The sequence below is a fragment of the Scaptodrosophila lebanonensis genome, unplaced genomic scaffold, assembly GCF_003285725.1.
Source record: "Scaptodrosophila lebanonensis strain 11010-0011.00,11010-0021.00 unplaced genomic scaffold, SlebRS2 tig00000163-arrow-arrow-pilon, whole genome shotgun sequence".
Classification (NCBI taxonomy): domain Eukaryota; kingdom Metazoa; phylum Arthropoda; class Insecta; order Diptera; family Drosophilidae; genus Scaptodrosophila; species Scaptodrosophila lebanonensis.
The window spans coordinates 35,350-57,771 of NW_022060598.1; the positions used below are offsets into that span (position 1 = coordinate 35,350).

The 22,422-nt window shown below is 36.6% G+C and overlaps 1 protein-coding gene across 6 annotated transcripts in view; it reads left to right on the forward strand.

The window, feature by feature from the left end:
* The first annotated feature begins 4,755 nt into the window (after positions 1-4,755).
* LOC115629724 (fasciclin-2) overlaps positions 4,756-22,422 on the forward strand; it is a 39,869-nt gene continuing 22,202 nt past the window's right edge. For 3 of the 6 annotated variants that reach the window (XM_030526252.1, XM_030526254.1, XM_030526256.1), the window contains exons 1-3: positions 4,756-4,930; positions 5,358-5,405; positions 15,829-15,992. In XM_030526252.1, coding sequence (XP_030382112.1) covers positions 4,773-4,930; positions 5,358-5,405; positions 15,829-15,992 — 370 coding nt within the window. In that variant the 5' untranslated portion in view covers positions 4,756-4,772. The remainder of the gene's footprint in view (positions 4,931-5,357; positions 5,406-15,828; positions 15,993-22,422) is intronic. The other 3 variants (XM_030526255.1, XM_030526253.1, XM_030526258.1) reach the window with 1 other exon arrangement.

The window sequence follows — 22,422 nt, forward strand, 5'->3', positions numbered from 1 at the left end:
TGTGGCAGCCGCCACGTGTGCACTCGCGCCTTTATTTATGCAGCATGCATTTAAAATAAAATAAATATAAATTAAGCATACGCCCGGTCGGTCCTTTGGTCTGTCCTTCGGTCGGTCGACAGTCAGCAGTCAACGCTGTTGGTTGCGCTGCTCCTTTATGTCGGTCGACGGCCGCGCATAGTTTTTGGCCAGCCGCCATTTTCGCCCCGTTTCCCTTCCTTTCGCCTCCCCCTCTCTTCACACACCCACACCTCATTCGCCAACCTATTTTTTTTGTTTTTCAAGCCATTTTTACATTTTGTTGCTGCTCCTTAATTGCATGCGCAAAAAAGGCAGAACTGCATACATTTTTTTTAAATAAACGCGAGAGCAGATCGTTGAGTTATATCGCAAATTATTAGATTTGTCGCAATTCTTAACCAAGAAGGTCCCTTCTGAAGAGCTCATAATTTCATGAACACTTTGCAATTTAGAGTCAAGCTATGCCGAATTATACAGAAAATATTCTAACTATTATTTGATCTATGAGCCAAGACACGGAATGAAATCAAAGAAGTTCCCGTAAAAGAAGAAGCTAGCAAGCATTAATTTGTTGTAAACCTATTTGTTCGTGGTAAGAAAAACAAAAGAGAGTATTTAGATCAGCTTATTGGTTGGTTTTAGACACGTGTTGTTGGAATTGAAGATCAATTTGGTAAGCGTATGGGATCAAGAGCATTTTGTCGTCTACTACTACTTTGGTTCCGATCCCTTCTGATCGCTAGCATTTTCTGCATGTGTTGTCTTCCCTACAAAGCAATGATCCGCGATAGGGTTATTTCTGAGTCTGTATTTCCTTTCATGGCGTTGCACTAGGAGCTGTAAGGATGAGTTTTTTCTCAGTTCGGGCGATCTGGCAATTATCAGAGCTATTCGCAACTGCTCACCAGCCTTCGTTCTGGCATTATGGTCTGATTCAGGCACAAAATGTTCAACATCTTTTTGCGCTTAATGCTCGGATAGCTGGGCATCCAGTAGATGTGCATCGAAGAATATTTGGAGAAGAACATATCTATAACTACATTAATACTCCTTTGTCCATATCCTGACACAGTGATAACAATAGGGAGTATGATTTCATATCTAGTACTTAATGACTTGGGTATTTAGGTCTAGGTCTTATGTATTTACTGATACTTCAGTCAGATCTCGCCTAAACTTGTTTTCTGAGCGCGCTCTGTCTTCAAGTCTTTTCAATTAAAGTTATTATCCGTCCATTATTTAGCAATAAAATCCAGCATGGCATTTAATAACTAACTTATGGCGCCGCCCTCGTAAGTATAGGTATACTTGTATTTAATTCTCATATATATTTAATTTTCATTGCTGAGACTGCCACTTTTGGCCATCCACGGCGCAGTTTAATGCACTTAGCTGCCCCCCTTTTTGGAGTAACAGCCCCTCAATTTGTGCCCAGTGCTTACTTATTTTATTAAAATACATTTTGTTTTTTTTTTTCGAAAAGTTTCCACACGCATGCACCTGTGTAAGTGAGCGTACACATATGTTTGTGTGTGTGCGAGTGTGTCTGTGTGTGCACTCGTTTACATTAAATTAATAATGCACTCAGCTGAACTCAAAGCTCGCGGCATGTTTGTGTTGCATTTCGAAAAGTTATGCCAGAAAATAACACATACTCGTACCCAATATATATGTATATATATATATATATATATATATATATATATATATATATATATATATATATATATATATATATATATATATATATATATTGGCAAACTAGCACAAACATTTCCGCTCTATGGATGTGTTAAGGGCGTTCATCCGTAGCGTGGTGCCTGACAGCTGACAAAGAGCTGGAAATTGTTTTAGATGGCGATGCCTTCGATGTTCATTGGATATGTGGATCGTGTGATCACTCAGCTGAGTTGGCTGTCAAAAAAAAAAAATATCAGAATAGGAGTCAGTTTGAACACCAGTTATCTATCGAATTATATATACTTGTAGAACAAGCTTGGAAGCCTGTTTTCTCCCCTTTCGCGTTAGAATTTTGGTAAGATGATACCTAAGCCCCACTTTTAGTTCCCTAGCTCCCAACTTTTGTTTACGGGAAACTTGCTATAAGTCAGGTTCCAGAAAAAACATCTAAAAACCAAGAATGCAGTTTTTTTTTTTTTTTGATTTTCTTGCATGAGTATACAAACTGAGTCAATTGATTGAAAAATACGGATTTATCATACAAACTTTGGAGCCTCTTTTTTTGCCCCATTTGTGGGTTGAATTTTTCAAAACTGATTCCTAAAGCCCAACTTTACTGTGAAAAGATATTTGAGTCCAAACTAGTACCCCTAGTCAACTTCCCTATGTGACTTGCCTTGATTACCGCATTTGTTTGTATAAGTTGATATAAACATAAACTCCATTTAAATAGTACAGCAAACAGTGAATGCTGGCTTAAAAGCTTAGTGTAGAAGAAATACAGCATCTACGTCGATTCAACATTTGGCATAATTAGGCGAAATTAGTAAACCAAAAAAAAAAAAAATAACAAAAAACAAACACACCACCGAACCAAACAAATTATGTAATTGCTGTAGAGAGGTAAAAGTACAATCCCTTGGCACGCAAGCCTTTAAGCCCCAGAACCAACCTCATATCCTCACACTCCGACAGACCTGCAACTCGAGACGCCACCCTCAGACACAGAGAGAGAGAGAGAGAGAGAGAGAGAGGAGAGAGAGAGAGAGAGAGAGAGAGAGAGAGAGAGAGGGAGAGGGAGAAGGAGTAGGAGGATGTGGAGGAAGGCTGTGGCATGCGCTCATAAAAATGCAAGACAAATGTGGCCCAATGCCGAGGAGGCAGAGCAGTGCTGCTCCTGCTGTCTGCGCCATATGGCCACCCATTATCTGCTTCTAAACCCATTTCAAGCTGCCGGCTGTTGGCTGACCGCCACACATAAATTTCGCTGTTAAGTGCGGCCGGCACCACAGACCCCGCCAGACGCGCCAAACATTAACCACAAGCTGCTGTTAATGCGATGCGATGCGAGCAGTGGAGAGTAGAGAAGAGTATAGAAGAGTAGAGGCGAGCAGAGTCGTGGCTATATATGCGGATGGACGCCTTCACAAAGTTGAGGTCAATGCTTAAGCCAGACTGCAGTCTGCAGCAACAATGAAAACTTTGACTTGGTTAATGAGACGCGTTCATTCGCTTTCATTCTTTCACTCTTTTGCTGGCAAAGTCAAGTGACTGTCCAATAAAATGTCAAACAAATAGCCTAAGCATTTAATTTTTATGTTCATGAAAATTAAAATGAACGCACAAAGTTGCCACCACACCGCACACCGCACCCCCAACCCCCTCGCTCACACCCCGGCCAAAGCTGCAAGTGCAACTAAAAGTTGCCAGCAATGCTGCAACCTAAAGCTGTGTGCCGCCTCAGTCTCAAAAACAAAGGGGCTTCACAAGCAACTAATTAGCTGTAATCAACTGGCTCTGAACTCTGCGCTGAACTGCCGCGAACACTGGGAAAACTTTTCAGCTCCGTTCAGTTGCAATCGAGAAACTTTTTGGCGAACTTATAAACAGCATTCAATGGCCAGGTCAGTTGAGCTTGACACTGAAATACACTATAATTGGCAATTTCAGCGTATAGTAAGACAAAATTAACATGAAATGTAAAAGGAAATCACAATAAAATGTAATTATGGCGTCGACATGTTATGGAAATTTCATGGAACCCTCCCTCCCTCCAACCACATAGTATAATGTTCTACAACTTGACCTGAAAATACTCTACCAGCCTGGTAGTGTACTTCATAAATTTGCACAGCAAAAAAAAAAAAAAAGAAGAAAATTTAATCCAAAAATGTTAAAGAGCGAGCAGCAGAGAGAAGGAGGAGAGGGGTGGGGAGGGGAGGGGAAGGCAAGCAAGCAACATCGTTCGTTGCCTGCTTTTTGGCGCTTGTGCAGAAAATGTATAAGCGTTAGGTTTTTTTTTGTATGTGTTGCTTTTTCTTCTCTCTTTTGAAATATGCTTATGCTAATGCATATAGTGGAGCTGCACTTAAATTTCATAACTCGTTGCGGATGGCAAGTGAAGCTTGAAGCTTGAGGCTCTGAGCCGGAAGCAAACAAAGACTCTGGTGCACAGCATGCCATTTTTTGACTTTTCATTTGCGCTTGATCTTTGCACACACACACAGACACATGTGACATTTCTGATAGCTGAATTGGTTGGCTAGCGAACGGAGTGAGCAAGAGGGAGAGCATGTTACTTTAATTAACATTTACATTGCACTCTTTAAATGCAGCACGAAACCGCACAAAGCGCTGCCAACGTGTTTGCCAATATACCAATACATACACACACACAAACACATATATATATATATATATATATATATATATATATGTATATAAATGCATATAGCTATATGTATGGGTGTGTGTATAATGAGCCATTGTCTGTTTGCAGAAGCAGAAATTACAAAGCGCTTCAACGCCTGCACCACCCAGCGGCGCCTCTTTGTCTCTTTGTAAGCGACTGGCAATTAAAATTAATTTAAATTACCGCCGCGATGACGCTACTGTTGCTGTTTCAGCTGCTGCTGCTGCTGCTGCTGCTGCCAATACTCGTAGTGGCGCCAGCAGCGCTATTTTTCATTCATCAATCATTTTTGTGCACCCACAGAAAATAACTGTCAAACACCTTATCCTTCAACTTATCAAGTTATTCTCTTTCATTTACAGAGCTCTGCAATGCCGACATGGCGGCCAAGCTGGAAATCTATCCCATGCAGGAGGTGCAACGGAAACCTGTGGGCAAACCACTTATATTGACATGCCGACCCACTGTACCGGATCCGGCGCTCGTTACCGATCTACAATGGAAGGACAATCTAAACAATACGATATTGCCGAAGCCGTAAGTTGCATTTTCAACAACAAAACAAAAATAAAAATAAAATAGAAAGAAAAAGAGAATGAATGGAAATGGCCAGGTTTTCCAAATTTCTGGCAAATGTCGAGAGTTGCAAAAAAGTGTAGCATACCCAACAGGCGCTACTTTTATATATTTTGCTCTTGATTATTAAATTTCTATTTATTTATATCTATCTGTCTATCTATCTATCTACCTCTCTCTATACATATATATATATCTTTATATGATTTGCATATAATAATTACAACAATTCCGATTTATTTCATTTTAATGCCAAACTATATATATATTTTTTCTATTATTTGATGACATTACCGAACGTGAAAACGTTTCAACACAAAAATAAAACACACACACGAAATAAACAAAAAATAAAAATTACCACAAACAAACACACACAAATCCGTAGGCTCAATTATGATCCAATGTATGATTCCAAGGGGAATAGAAAACCTGTGTAAGTGTTTTTGCTACCAAACCAACCAACCTACTACTACAAACAAAAAACAACACACAATAATTACAACATATTGTTTCGTTTCGTTTAGTTTTGTTCCCCTTCGTTTTGTTTTATTTTGTTTCATTTAGTTTCGTTTGCCTAAGTAGCCTACTAAATAGTCCAGTAAACCAGTAAAGTATCTTGACTAGCTAACTAGCTCTCTGGTCCGCTGCACGTGCGCCCCAATGCTCTCTATATTACAAAAATATATATATGTGTATTAAAAAAAAATCCAAATAATAAGTAAAAAGCAACATGTTGGCATGTTGAGGTAATGCCTTTTTGTTTGCTTGTTTGATTGATTGATTGATTGATTGACCGATTGTTTTACTGTTTTCTTTAAGCGTTTGCTTTCCAATAACCCCTCCCCCTGCCTAGCGACAAGCCATTTCATTCAGGCCTAACGTAGCATCCACACACACACACACACACACACACACACACACACACACACACACTCATAAAACCCAATCACACCAATACCACAATATCCATACGAAATCATTCTAAAGTATGTACAACTAATTGTATCCATTTTGCCGCCACTTAAGCAACATACTCGTAAAAAGCCATCCTTGTTGAACTACTAACCAGCGATGTTGTTATCACAAATTTGTGCATTTTATAACGTAGCTCATACGCATAATTTTAGCGTCGACTGTACCTTCTCGCCAATCCATCGTACATTTTGATGCATTCCACATTGCGCAGCAGTACATAGTACTTAGATTATACATATATACATATAAGTATGTATGTATATATATATACGCTTTAGCTTTGACGCATGCCACGAAAGTCACGCTGTTGATAAAAAACAAAAAGGGATCTAAGAAAGTACCAAACTCTTCAATAACAACAGATGTTCAACACCTACCACATTCTCCAATAAAATGTAGGATATTAGAAAGGGTTTCTTTTGAGCAAGCAATACTTAAATGGGTGTAAAACTAAAAAGAAATTTAGTCCCAATCTCATGTCTATATTGAGTTCAATTAGACTTCAATTCGACACAACTTAAGTGTTTCAAAAGGCTTTGGTAATTACCCTAGAAATATTTTAAAGAATCAGATATGTTATGCTAGACGAAAAAAAGCAATATCCCTGGCCTATGCTCCAGCTCGGTGCGTTTCTGTCTATTATTTTACAAACAAAACAAATCTTTACATGCATTTTTTGTTCAATTTAAAGAAGACGAAAAACCCCTTTAAATAAAAATAATTGTCTAAACTTTACTTTTGACTTCAAAACAAGTGATATGTAAATTGTTGAATTCAGAAGAGCCAGCCATTAGTAAATTTTCCATATTTTTAAAGTATGATACTACTTATAATAAAAAAAATGATGTTTGTATCTTTTGAAAAATAAAAACCAATTAGATGAGCAAAAAAATTTACGAGCTACACTTCTTAGCTTCAAATCTACTTTCTTCCATCATCGCAAACAATTTACGAGCTAAACTGCAAAGCCACAAAAGTATGCGAACTAACAACGTACACACAATTGTTTCAAAAATTATTTGAAACATGTTGGTCGAACCAATGCTCCTTCATTGCTTTGTCTCAGGTATTAAATGGTGGACTCTTCACCCATATTGCGCAGAACTTTGTCTCCAAATTGTATCTCACTTTGAGATTACTTTTTAAAATGGTTAACAACATTCGCTTCAGGTGGGATACTTCTGGATCGATCATGATCAATGCTGTGTTAAAAGATTGTAATGCAATATATAAATGGAAAATCGCAAAGTTCCTCACACACCTCCTTAGTTTAAAAAAAAACTCATCCATATTCTTACGTACTCTTATGAAAGCACAAATTTTTTCCCACATTGTACTTACACCGTACAACTTTCTAGAACTGCAGAGCTAAGTTGTTGAAAACCCCAAGCTAACTGTAAAGCGATTCCCCTTTCAATTGAGACACGCTTTCATGGTCAACAAAAAAGAATTCCATTGAAAAGCATAAAAAAAGGTAAAAGAATATGCAAAAAAGAAAATGCAAAGCTTTTTATCCTTGCTCTTTTATAGAGCCGCAGAATTTTGTCGGTGTCGGTGTGCTTGGGATTTGACGGTTTTGGCTACTTGACTGAAAACAAAATCGTGTTAATTAATTTACTGGTGTGTGCGCACCAGTGTGTGTGTGTGTGTGTGTGTGTGTGTGTGTGTGTGTCAGTGTCTCTGTATTGTTGGCAACTGCAAACTTAAAGCTTGCAAAGCCGTGGGCTCATTGACTTTGACGTAACTAAGTTTATGGACTACCGCTGGCAAAGTGCAGGTACACTGGTGGAAAGAATGTCCCTAAATTTTAAGGAATTCGTAAAATATTATTGCTTTCACATTTTTCACAGAAATATCACTTTTTCCAACCATTACTTGTAGTTGCAAAGCAAACAACTTTGGTCGCTAGGCATTCGAATAGAGTTGCCATCACTTACAAGAGCATTTGGTTTATCCTCAAAATTGTAGACTTTCAAAAACTAAAAGCTGCGATCCCCTCTTGATAGTTCATAGCAATTTGCTTTTGCACTCAAGCATATTTTAATTAGAAGGAGCCCATCATTTAACTGAAAAGTGGTTGTGTCCAAACAGTTGCCAACCTACAACACCAGAAGTTGGTTAAAAATATCGCAAATTCCTCAGAAATCTTTTATTTAGAGTAGAGTTGCCAGACAGTAGAGTTGCCAGACAGTTTCGTTATCCAATTGTATGTATTTCGCTCTTCTTTCAGTTGCATAGCAAACACCTTTTGATTAACTGAAAAGTGTTGCCATAGCCTCGTAACTCACAGAATTCTTCAACCAGCTCCTGAGCCAACCATAATGTTGATCGGCTGGACAGCAGGGAACAATAATTTTCTGAAATTAGTTCGAAAAGTTACTCTTTTTGCTGAGTGTAGACAATCAGGCAGGGAGCTGAGCATTGCGTGCCAATTAACCTCGTTTTGAATCAAAAACTTATCCCCTGTGGAAAATGTCTGCGTTACGCTTCGTTGATGAGGGCGCCATTTTCTTTTTTCTCTTCCTGCTGTCAGCGGCGGCCAAAATTATGCAATGTTTACGTTTGGACGCACGTTTTATGCTGCAATTAGAGGCGGCAAAGATTTGACTTTCGGCCACGCCCCACCCCCTAGGGGCATAGATGGAATGCTTACAGATTTATTTGAAATTTTCAGTGCATTAGCCCGTCAACCCTGATGCCGCAAACCGACAGCCACACTGCCCGCATCCTGATGCACAGCCAAAACAAATTGCAAGTCATTGGGCTGCAGGATTGCGTACGCCAAGGCGCCAACACTACTGACCCATTTCCCCGCAAACACCCCCAGCACTCACACCCTTCCAAACCACTATGGCGATAGTTGTTGAAATTGTTTTTCGGCTCGGTTCGGTTCGTTGGCAATTTTTCAATTTGTGCTGCAGCATTTTAGGCGCTACGGCGACCACATCAGTATTGTCGGCATCGTCTACACGATTCCGTCCACAATTGAAAAACGGCTGGCTATATTTAATTGAACGCCTAGGCTTGGGAACACTGCCTGGCAAGCCTGGCTGGCTGGCATACCCGCTGTGCATAGTACATACTACTTTTTGCCCCTCCCCATCGACCGTACTATTGTTTCGGCTCTTCACCGGCCATCCCTCTTTCCACGCCCTGCACTGCCACGCCCACACAATACTACGCCCGCTGTGCCAATGCTGGGAATTTTCGTCAGCGCGTTCGCTACGCATAGCACACATTTAGGCGCGAAATGTAATTAAGTTGCCAAAAACCAAACCATACCGAACCAAACCAAACCAAGCCAAACCGAACCCAACTGAACTGAACCGAAGCGTACCAAACCAGCCAGCCAGCCAGCCAGCCAACCAGCCAACCAAATTCAAAGCGTAACTGCCCAAAATAAAAAATACAAGCAAAACAGCAACAACAACAACAGCATCAGCTAGATAGCGAAAATGTTTGCAGTGTGCTGCAAACTGCGCGCATTTCCGGCGCTGGTCGCCGCCAGCTGCGCGCTTCCGACAATAGCCGGGCCAACGGGTGGCATGCATTTATAGTCTGGCCCAGTCTGGTGGGGGAGAGAGGGAGGGGAGGAAGAGGGGGGGTTCCAAACCGCGGGCACTTCTTGAGTTAATTAAACCGATTAAGTTGGCACTGTTTGCTCTTTACGAGCGCGTGTTTGTCTGGCGACCAAGAGCCAGCTAAGCTGGCCGCTAAATGACTCACAGCATCGATCATAATCTGAACAATAGAATATACATACATGCATATATTTTGAACTGTACAAATCGAAGGTTTTGTTTGTCAACATTTGCTTTCCATTCAAAGCTTCAAAGGAAATTGTTATTCGAATCAGCAAACAAATATTGCAATTTTTTTTAGAGATTTTAAAACCTATTTAGATTCTTAGGAAAATTCAGATTTTTATTCAGATTATTATTCAGATTTTTATTCGGATTTTTATTCAAATTTTTATTTTATATTTTTATCTAATAAACAATTGTACTAGAGATTATTATTCATTTGAATTCAATAATGAATATCAATTAAAATTGATTGACAAATTCTGTAATATTTTTATGGATTTAAAATACATTTACAAACAGAAAAAACTTTTATTGATCAGAATCTGAAAATAAAATCCTACATAAATTTAACCTATATAGCTAAGGAATTTTAAACAATAGAATATACATACATACATGCATATATTTTGAACTGTATAAATCGAACATTCTGTTTGTCAACATTTCAAAGCTTCAAAATGATTACTTGTAGATGAAAATAATGTAAAGTCACTTGCAAAATTAAAGTATATTAAATATTTAAATAATCTTAAAATTTCAACAAAATAGTCATTCTTCACAAATCTGAGGAATAAAACAACGATCTTTTAAACTTGTTAGCGAGGAAAATAAAATAATTTACTTCATAAAGTTACTTTCAATTAAATAATTTCAATTGATAATTATTACTTAGAGAAAGTTGTCTGCGTTTTTCAAAATTGAAACATAGCTTCTAGCTTTAGATAATCATACAACAATCTGTTAAATTATGGAAATATTTCTTTCAATTAAACAATTACCATCCACAATTTAGCCTCAAGGTTTTAAGATTCAACAAAAAATTAATAATTAATTTTAAAATGAAACTTACAATGTACACAAATTATTGCGCATTATAGTTTAAAAAAGTCGAGCTATCATTGATTAAAATTAAAGGAATAAAACATCTTTTTGATTTGTCTGAATTAAACAATCCCATCACCAACTTAGCTCTAATTTTCAAGATGCAAACAAAAAATTATAATTTCCATATGTTTACTATTAAAGTCGATTTTGAAGCTATTTAAGATTGCATTAAGAATTTACATTTCAAGCTTGGCTCCACCCACTCACTAGCTGCGCCTCACAAAGATATTTTTAGACAACATTACCAGCCTTCAACCTTCACATTTAAGTAGTAGGTTTTTGAAATTCTGCGCCTCATACTATGTATATGTTTGTATCCCATTTACCACAATCCTTTCGCTGATTCAGCACCACCACTAATCCGCTCTGTGCCTAACTGGGGCTAAGTACCGCCTATGTCTAAGTGGTCCCCAAAAGCCGCAGGTAACCCTAAAGTTGCGCTCTTAGTCGCATTTGTTTGCCACAATTCGCCTTGACTTTCAACCTTCTTCAGCTTTAAGCGTCTTAAACGCACTTGGCAAGCACAGCACAACCCTCTCAGAGCTCAGCAGCTCATCGCGAATTCAATAACAACAGCAACAACGGCAACAGCAGCAATGGGGCACAAAATGTTGAGCGGTGAGGATGGCGGCAGCACGGCAAAATCTTGATGCCATCTCCTAAGCCACCAAGAAATGCAATAAAAAATTGCCGAAGCACGCCCCAGGCGGGACGCAAAAGACAATCAAAAATTTGATTTTTACGTATGCGTAACGGGTATTTTTTTTTCTATTTTTTCTTTCTTTTTGTTTCGTCTTCCTCTGTCCTCTCTGGCGCTCGTCTGTGCTGGCATGGAGAGTTGGCGGAATATTAAAAATCCAACGCAAATATGCACCCAAATTTTTGCAATGTCTTCGTCGTGCGAGTTTCAACTTTTGTTTTTTACTGTTTTTTCTTTCTGTTCGTTTTTGTTTCAACTGCTTTACATGCAGCAGAGCCAGAGAACGAAAGAAAATGAGGGAATATGTTAGTTGACGTGAAACAGACGACTTTGAAGTCCTGTTATACCCTATAAATAGCCAAAAGTATAATCCAATTGATTTTCTAAAACATTTTCACCCTTAAGTGGGTGAAATTGCATTGGCCAAAAGTATAATCGAATTGATTTTCTGAAACATTTTCACCCAAAAGTGGGTGCCAAACATTTAAAAACTCTGGAAATATGTAGTTTTAATCTGAAAATGCAGATCTTCTTATCCCAACTATTTTTTCGTTTCGACTTTTGATTCAAATTTTTAACAATGTTAGATAATTTTTAATCTAAAAAAATACAAACTTGAAACCGTGAAAGAAAACATTAGAATTGCAATATATTTAGGAGTTCAAATAACTTAAAAAAAATAAGTCATCATATATTTTGGAACAACATGAACAACAAAATTGCATTCCTTTTATGAGTAAAGAACATATTTTTTACTAAAAGCTGACAACTACATATATAAAAGACAAGATTTGCATATGATTTAAATTTCGTATTTTTCAACAATTTATAAGCAATGTTTCCTCTAATAGATTTTGCCCTTTTTTGAAGAAGAGATCCGAATCAGTTGTCAGATTTAATGACTGTTCAATTCCAATAACGTACCAGAAAAATACAATTCTTTTTTATTTATGCAGCTATACCTTTTATGAATATAATTTAAAGTCCTATTTCTTTCTTGAGATTCGATTTTATGCAAAGTTGATATATTCTACATATTTCTTAGTCTGTTGTAAAGCTGTAAGGGTATGCCATTGTCGCAAGCACTCGACTTGTATTCTTTTTTTTATCGCTGAAGTTCTCGCTGCCACGCTCCACGGCGTTTGTTAGCATAATTTTGGGCGCAGCGACGAATTTTAGATTTGTGCACTTGTATCTGTAACTCTGTGCCTAGCTATGTGTCTGTGCGAGCTTGTACGTGTGTGGGTGTGTTTTTGTGTGGGTGTGTGTGTATGTGTGTGTGTGGCTGGTGCATTACAAACAAATAGAACGCCATTTTGCATGTGGCCAGAATGTTAACGGAAATAGAGCGAGACAGGCACGACCGATAGTAGCATCCACATTGCAGGTATAAAACCAATTACAGTCGTAAAAATATAACACAGAATGATGCTAACGATGACGAGGACAATGACGATGACGATGACAACGACAACCCATCGCCTTGTTTTCCCTGCCAAATTGAAATCAACAACGACAACAGAATAACGACAATGAGAATGAGAATGGAAATGAAAATGAATACGAAAATGAAAATATGGCAAAGCATAGCATGCGTTAGACAGTGTTGCAAAACTTTTCATTCAACTAACCGTATAGCGTGTTGGTATTACAATTTGTTTATTTTTTATTTTTAATTTGCATTCGCCGAAAAGTTTTGCTGCACAAAATAATAATAACAATCATAATTATAATAATAATATTGCCATGCTATGCATTATTTAGTTTTCGGCCAAGCCAAGAAACTTTTTTAATTAATTATTAAGTACGTGCGCCGCACAATTTGTTCCCCCATTTCCGCCATATTATGCGATTTTATGGCGAATTTTGTAAGCAAATGTGCCGCACGCCTGCCTGCATCTAAGTATGTGCAACACATTACAATTTGTCTCAGTTTTTGCTCTTATTTGCCGCCATTTGAACGTTGCACACCCACACAGATTCACATACTCGTACAAGTCATTTGAAGCTTGTGCCATATGCTCGCAAAAGTTGTGCTCAGAAACAAGTTCGACAACAGTGGATTAAGGATATGAATCGTTGGCAAAATCATAATTATGAAAAGGGCAACTTTAGACAAACCAGAATTGCATTTTGTGAAATAACGATTTATATATTTAAAGCCTTTCCCTTTGGAAAGATAAAATATCTTTGATAAGAAATGAGAAAGCAATCCTCTACATTTAGAGCAGAATGCAATTGAGCGCTTTGTTTAATAAAGAATTTAATAAAATAAAATGTTATAATTACGCCCAAAACAACTAATTAGTTAAGCATTCGAGTTTTAAGTTCATAGCTGAATGCTTTTAAAAATCTTTGAAAGTCGCTAAATGAAATGTATAATTTTGAGTGGATCCCTAATTGTTTAATATTTCAGAGACAAAAATTTCCCATTTCAAATAATGAAAAAACAACCGCTAACGAATGCGGGGAAGAGCAATGTGCAAGCAGTTTATAGTAAACAGTAGAGCTGGATAAAACATCGATATCTACATCGATATATCGATGTTTGGGCAATATCGAAAACATCGATGTTTTAGCTGCCAATATCGATAAGCGGGTACTTTTTGAAATTAAAAAGCGTAGAAGCAGGATGAAATATTTTACAAGTAGTCCCATTTTTTGTTATTTATTAATTGGATTTAAATATATTTTTTATGAATGTAATAGGAACCATTTTTTTTTTTTTGTGATGATTCATTGAATTCTGTAGCCAGGCAGATCATATCCGTGACGTAATGTGCCTCTGAACGCACTTTTAGCAAAGCTGGCCAAATAATAAGAAAGTAGAAGGTTTTAAAAAGCAACAACATAATTAAGTTGTTATTTTTGAACAAAAATATTGATCTACCAAATAAAGGCTTAAATTTTGAAAACATCGATATTGTTACAGCTCTAGTAAGCAGTTCGCATAAAGCTAGGCGAAAGGCAAATAATATTCGTTATTATAGATATTTTTGTAATTTGATTAGATTTCTCCTTTTTCGGCTTTTTGCGCTTATAAGTTGCTTTTTATAACTTTTAAATATTTTTCTCCTATGTCGACAGTCATATGTTTGTTGACTTATGTCAACAATAAATAAAATAAAAAGCTATTTCAGTAAGCAAGCAGTTTCCACGAATGGCTGAGCAACGTTATTAATTAATTATTTAATACGCATTTTAAGGTTTTAGGCACAGATTGCATAATTATTGAAAACTCTTTAAGATCTGCACGAATACAACAAAATGCAGAGTATTCAAATGCAGCCCGAATTTCTGTATTTCGTGCGATTCGCACAAAAGCCAAATTCGTGGGAGTTCTTGATATTCTGCACATGAATATTAATTTGGTTGAAAGAGGTCCGTCATTATTATAATTGCTTTCTACCACTGCGTAGGCGCACGAGCGCTCGCATTGAGGAGTCGAGTTACATGGCTGGTTTTCGAGAGTTTAATAAACATTTTTGATGCCTTGCAGCACATTTTGGATATAGTCTAATGTTTATTTTGGTTTTCAAATTAAAAGGGCAACAACTGTAAACGTTAGCTGTCAGTTTGACTGCAAAACCGTTTGTATTTGACATGAAAAGACCGTTCACTGTTAGCGCTCGTACAGGTCCAAAAAATTGCGTAAATTTTCACTCTATGTAGAGCTTATAGAACACTTGCTATGTTCTCACCTATTAGAGACGAGTTTGTAATGATAGTTTGGTCAGAAGAGCTTAAACAACATCAGGAAAAACAAACATTCATTTCAGTTAAGTTCTGCACTACTTTTTGGAAATTTCGTGTATTAAGTCGTAATTGGCACAAAGAGTCAAGGCCTTAAATATAAACGCTCCTCCTTAAATATAAACGCTCGCGCTGAGCAAGTTCTTATCTTCATGCCAAACGCTTATAGACCAACCCATAACCTTAAAGTAATTGCTTTTCATGCTCCAAACCTCCGCTGCTCATTGCTTGCGTGCCAAGAAACAAAAAAAAAAAAAATGCTACCAACTTGCCTGAAAGCAAAAACACGGAAAAGAAAAGAAAAATCGCCCACTAAACAGCTTAAAACACGTCCCAGGCCATTTCCTTTAATGTTCCAAGTGTATGAAGAAAATTCGTGCATTTAAATAACAACAACAACAACAACAACAACAGCGTTGACGGCATGCAAATGAAGAAAACAAAGTACAATAATACGAAAAAATAAAAATTAAAGGAATTGTTACAACAACAATAAGCAGCAACCTACTAACAACAGCGACAATTATCATAACAATTATTATAATCATAAGCATAAGCATTATAATTATACCAACAACAGCAACAACAAAAACACATCTACATGAACAATTGAAATGCATATTACTTTGTAACTAATACACGCACAATTTTCTGTGCTTTCTCCCCTCTCTCTCTCTCTCTCTCTTTGTTTCTTTCTATCTCTCTCTCTCTCTCTCTCTCTCTCTTCCGCAATACAGGACGGGCCGGAATCAGCCACCGATGTACACGGAAACGCTGCCCGGCGAAAGCTTGGCTCTGATGATTAGCTCCCTGTCCGTGGAAATGGGTGGAAAATATTATTGCACAGCCTCGTATGCAAATACCGATATGATGGAGACGAGTGTCATAATCAAAACATACGGTAAGTTCTCCCCATTCTTTAAGGTGTAAGTTTCAGGAGATACTGAACTTAAGGGGCTTAACATTTTCCCCTTTAATAATTAATTCAGACTGTAATTTTTTGAACTCGAACAACCAAAAAACAAAGTTTATTCTGGCCTTAATGTAAAACTAGATTGAGCTTCCATCTTAGGTAGCAGTACACCTGCTAATAAAATATGATACAAATTTTTAATTCAAAAAAATAACCGTTTGTATCAAAAATTAAATGTTATATAAAACATTTTATTAAAATGTATACATTTTTTGTGCGCCTAATTGATTTATTTGATGGCTTAAAAATAAATGCCAAAACTTGCGATGAGTCTATTAATTTTATAAACGAAAATGTAAATAGGTTTTATTATAAATAATACCAAGTATAGTGATTATTTTTAACTATCTATCAGAATATAATGATTAATTTTGGGTTATAATTACTTACAACTCAACTGATAATCATTATTTTATACAATGAAAACAAAAAACTCTTAACATAATGATTATTCCTTGAGTTTTATTTGGAATCATAAAATTGTCGTAATTTTGTCTTTTTCATAGGGCATAAGAGTATATATAAATTTATATATGTATATTCCTAGCCACTGACGAATAATATATATAATATCTGAGTTAAAAATAATCACTACATTCTGAGGAAATGATTACAAACTTTATATTATTAAATTATGCTGAAAATGCGCAAATTATCCTTAAAGAAATATTGGAATATTTCTTGAAGTTTCTTTTTTGCAGTCCCTCAAAAATATTTGAATATATAATACATGATTAGATATAAATTTTAAAATGACAACCACAGCTTAGAAAGAAAAGACTTAGGTGGATTGTGGTAGGTCGGGAAGAACGGCATTATTGCCAAATAAAAAACTTACAAAATATTTTAAATATTATAATAAAAAAAGTGCTTAGCGTTCGGTAACGAATTATTCTTATCACTAGCTTTTCTGCATTATTAAAAACAAATATAACGTTGATACGCCAAATACATTTATAACAGACATAAGGTTATAGATACATATACGATCAGCATGACGAAACGATATAGACATGCTCGAACCATAATGCTTGAACCATAATAGCAAGGAATCAAAAATGTTCTATATATATTTGTTTTATCCACACAAAAATCACGTTTACAGCAAGCCATATATACACCCATTATTTTATATAGCTGCCTTAGGGGCGATCTGTGTAAATGCACTCTTAATAGAATAACTTTTTTGTGTATTTAAATATCTTAAGAAAGTTTGACGATTGAAAATCACTCTTAATTCTGAAAACTTTAGAGTTATCACTAACTATAATTGAAAGTTTCTGTGAAATAGACTTACTATATCATAAAGCTGTAATAGGAATGATTAGCTCTGTGGGAGAAATCGATTCGATTCTAATAGAGCGAAAGAATGCTTTATTTCGGTAGCTGGGCTAACTATTTCTGCGGCATTATTCAAACCAGCTTAAGTCCAGTGTCTATCAGTATTATCAGCCCTTTTCTGCTTCTTATCGTTAAGCCAACTAAAGGAAACAATAAAAACTGCAAATGCGTACTTCCATTCGGCGATGCGTAACTGTAGCTCTTCAGTGTGGGGGTACAGTTGTGTGCAAAAGCTGTGCGGGGGTACAGTTGTGTGCAAAAGTTCAGCAGTTGTTGCTCTATTAAAAATTTCAATGGCTATGTTCCTTAGCCACAATGCAATACAACGGCAAGAGGTGGCCAAAATAAACTTTTACAGGCTCAACCTAAAACACACACACACAGATAGACACACACACGCACACATACACACATACATATACACAACAATTTTGCTGCCTCGTTGACTTTGTGCCGGAGAGGAAGAAGCTTTGGCCAACTGCACATAAGTGGCGTTGCAGCCAAAACTTTTACGAGATTGATTTTTCTAAGCAATTTAAAGTTCGTACTGGCACTAACTGCCCGCACATAGCCCTCGAACAGCAACGACCAACGACCTGTCCTACACTCCCACACACACACACACCCATACACACGCATAAGCTGCCTTTACCAGCCTCCCCTCCAGTGCCTGGGCTTGGTTGCTGGAGGGCATGCCTTGAGCAAAAAGTAAACTCCATTGAGCGCCGTTGCGTTCGAAATTAAATCAAATATTTTGCTGTGCAACAATTTGTGCCAGATATTGATACATGCCGGTCCGTGTACGGCCAAAGAAAGGTACGCAAGCGGAGTGCACATTACACAGAATGGAAATGGCAAATTGGGGAAATGGGAAATGGCCATGCCTAGGGAGTGCGTGAAGTATTGAGAGTGTGTATTGCAGTCGGCTTGTTTCTGATGTTTGTCGGCCAAATCAAATGTAATATGTGCTTGTTTATTTTGCTTGGCCCAACAATAAACCACCATAGACACACGGCCAATACGATTTGCAATGCTGTGGCCAACCTATCCTATATAGGAAGGATTGAGGCGTAGTTTGATAGTTTGCCGGACTGGCAATCAAATTCTCCTTCACCGGGTTGGAGATTCTTCTCTTTTTCCTTCTTACTTTATCTAATTAGCTCTTAAGTAGAATTAAGTTTTCTTCTCCACTATTTTTTTGTTATTATTATTATTATTTTTTTTTTTTTTGTGAGATTGTTAGAATGTCTCTGATTAAAATATAATATAAAACATATTTTAGTAATCTGTATAGACAGCACAATTTGTTGATCTATTAAAATCAAATGAAATAAAAGAAAAGAAAAGTACTTGCGTTTTGAAATCAGACTAAATTAAAGGCCCCTCCTCAGCGCTTCTCATACAAACAAGCATTCCTTTCGGCTCCCTGATACTTACTTTATTCATTTAAAAATTATCATACTTTTTTTTTTCTTTAAAAAGACATAAACTAGATGATGGTAAGCTATTAATTAAAATCACAAAAAAGCTGCACACTAATACGTTCTTTGAGCTTCACAAATAAAATAAAAAATTAAAAAAAAAAACACTTGTGACTTTTTCTAATCCTCAGAAAAAGCAAAAATTAAAATGATTTCGTGCAAAGGCTGCTGCTAAGGGCGCTTTCAAAAGACTCACCTGGCACAAGTCGTCCGACTCTATGGCTATAGCTATATATTCACTGTAGTTACGGGCAACGCTGTAAAGTATGCTATGCAAATGGCATACCAAATGCTTGAATGCAAACTCTTAACTGGTGGCAGTTCATTTGCTGGCTCAAAAGCAGAACAAGCGACAAGCACGTTCCTGCTTCTGTTTCTGTTGCTGTTGCTGTCTCTGCTGACCACCAAATCATACACAAGCTCAGTGACAAGAACAACAACAACAACAACAACAGCAACGAAAGCAAGAGAAGCATGAACAACTAAGTTGCCTCCTCGCATTGTGTTGACAACTCATAAGTTGCATTTAGTTAGGCAAATAAGCTGTGGCAGGCGAGCGCGGCAGGTTGCTGCAAATAGCAGGCTTTACTTTACTTTACTTTAGAGTTAGCACGTATGGAGGCGTGTGTGTGTGTGTGTGCAAGTTTCAAAGCTGGCCCCACCTCCTAGCTGATGCCAGGATATATTTACATAACGCTGTTTGTGGCAGTCACAGCTTAATATTTCAATATTTATGCTTTTAATAAATGCATATGCTAAAACAAACTTCCGTTGCTGCAGCAACTTCCGCTACAGCTTCTACTGCTGATGCTGCTGCTACTGCTGCTGCTACTGCTGATACTCCTGCCAAAGGGGCTGGCAATCAGACATAGAGTCTAAGGCTAGCTCAGCAATCGTAGGTGCCATGTTTTGGGGAAAATCCAAACTAAAGATGTGTGCGTGACAAAAGAAACAAATTCGCAAGTTTAATTAAAACGGCACGACAAATATCGTCCGTTAAATTAGATTAGATCAAGAATATCATAGCTGGCCAAATGGCAAGTAATATTCCCCCAACGGGTCGGAGGCCTGCATAGACGTTATTGTACAGTTTTTTCATAGGCTTTCTTATCTTTCAAGTTTAAATTATAACATAATAATATAAAAAATTAAAATGAAGATGCGTGTTAAAACAATAATTTTTAATATTTTAATACACCTAACCTAATAGATTGGTAATATATGTGGGATTTGGTCTATTTAGCTAGTTTAAGTAAATAGACTTGTGGGTTTTGTTTATAGTGTTTAATATAAAAGTATTGGATATTGAATTAAAAGTAAAAGTAAAACAGACCAATCCCACATATATATTGTATTAATTGTAATAAAATGTATCGACAGCACTACTTGTTGATTTATTAAATAGGTAAATAAGTAAAAAATTAAATAAATAAATAAATAAATAATTAAATAAATAAAAAGGAGCTAGCAGTAATCCCACAATGTTAGTTTGTTTCATGTGTTAGGCACTCGGTTCGGATGAAGAAATGTCGAAGTTATCGTAAAATTTAATAATTGTTCAACCTAGAACAGATCTTAAGCACAGATTAAATATTTACAAAAAAAAAAACTTCTAATAGAACAGATATGCTTAATACATTCCTATACTTTCTCTCTAGTTTTCTGTCAAATGAAAATTCAGAAGATAAAATCGATCTGAATGATTGCTAAAAATTATTATATTGATTAAAAATTTATCATCTATCTTTACATTATTGAGTATTATTGTTATTGAACATCTAGCTAGACCAGATGGACACATGAGGCTTATAACCAGCAATTTATATAGTTTTTAAAATGAAACTGCTTATGTGAGGATTTTGGATGCTGGTTCAGCAACATTTCTATCTATTTTTAGCGGGTCTTATAGCTAGAAATTAACGGCGTTTCAAGCGGTTTTTCGAACTATGTTTAGTGGGTTTTTTAGACATTTTCGGCTACTAAAAATTGTTTTCCTTGCAATTTACTAGCGGGTTTTCTACCTAGTCATAGCGCTTTTTTAAGCCATTTTGTAGCGGTTTTCTAGCTCGATAAGCAAAAGCGATAACCATTTTCTACCCAACAATCATTTCTTACATATTTTTAGTAGCTAGAAAGGCGCAGTCAGTACCGGCGTGGCTGCGTCGTGAATTCGATATCCAAGCGTAGAATTAATCAGAAAAATGATATATCAGATGCTGCAGTCCTTGAAAGCAAGCAAGAAAATTAAATACACACTTGTAATGTCTCAGGACCTTATTTTAAATTATCTTCCACAAATCCTTTGACGTGCTGAGACTTGTTCAAATGAGGACAGCCGGGACAGCCGGGACAGCGGGACTGCGGGACGAATGTGTTTTACATTTCGCAATTTTGCATAATCACGCACATATTCCACATTCCTCATCGCTAATCCACTCCCGCACTACACCGCTTTCTAACTCACTTTGTGCAGCATGTTAGTCTGTCTATTAAAAGATACACTCACACACACACACACAAAGAAGCACACACACACACACACACACACACAAGTATTCAGCCACTTGTCTGCACTGCATTGCTGCCATTCATTTAAGGCATTAAAGCGAATTAGTTTGAAAATATGTGAACATGCAAAACGTATTAATAAAAGATATATAGTATTATATATGTATATGTATATGTATATGTATATGTATATGTATATGTATATGTATGCATAAATGGCAAAATGTATTTGTGGGAAATTCCATTGAAGTGACTGCAAGGCATTCCTCCTTTCGAATGCACAGGCGGAAGCTCTAAACTGGCGTAATTGTTGTTGCTTTTGCCCGACCATGTAATTGGAATTAATAATGTTGATTTGACAAACTTAAAGCTTTTATGATAAATATTTATAAAGCATTATGAATGCTTGCTTGTACAAACACATATATTTCTAAATAATTTGATTTCGTCTACGAATGTATATATGAGTATGTCTCTGTGTGTGTGCCTTTTGCTCACTTTGTACCAAACGAAATAAATTATAGCCAAACAAAATAATATTGATTGCCTTGGTCAGTATCCATTTTCTAAGCTCTAAATAGCATTCAAGTTAGGCAACAAAATCAAACCTACAGCGATCAACTTAACAGAATTGAATGTTAAACACTCTCAGATTGAGTAATCATTTGATGATTAAACGCATTTCAAAGCACCCATGTACATATGTGTATACAAATATTTGATATTGAATTCAAAAGGACACCAATAGCCATTTTCTTTTCTCCATACGTAACAAATCCAAAAAGAGATTACACGGCATTAATACGACATTATGTCCAGATGATTAGGAAAAAAATATGTTCAATGCGCAGAAAAACACGACTTTTAAGTACTTTAGAATAAAATGTTCTCTCTCTCTCTGTTTTGCTTTGCAAAGATTAAGATTTCGACTTTGGCTTAACAACTACATTTTTGGGAAGTTATTTAGCGAATTTTAAAGGAAGCTTTTTTATATTTATATATTAATTTGCAACTAGCTTAAGCTGCCA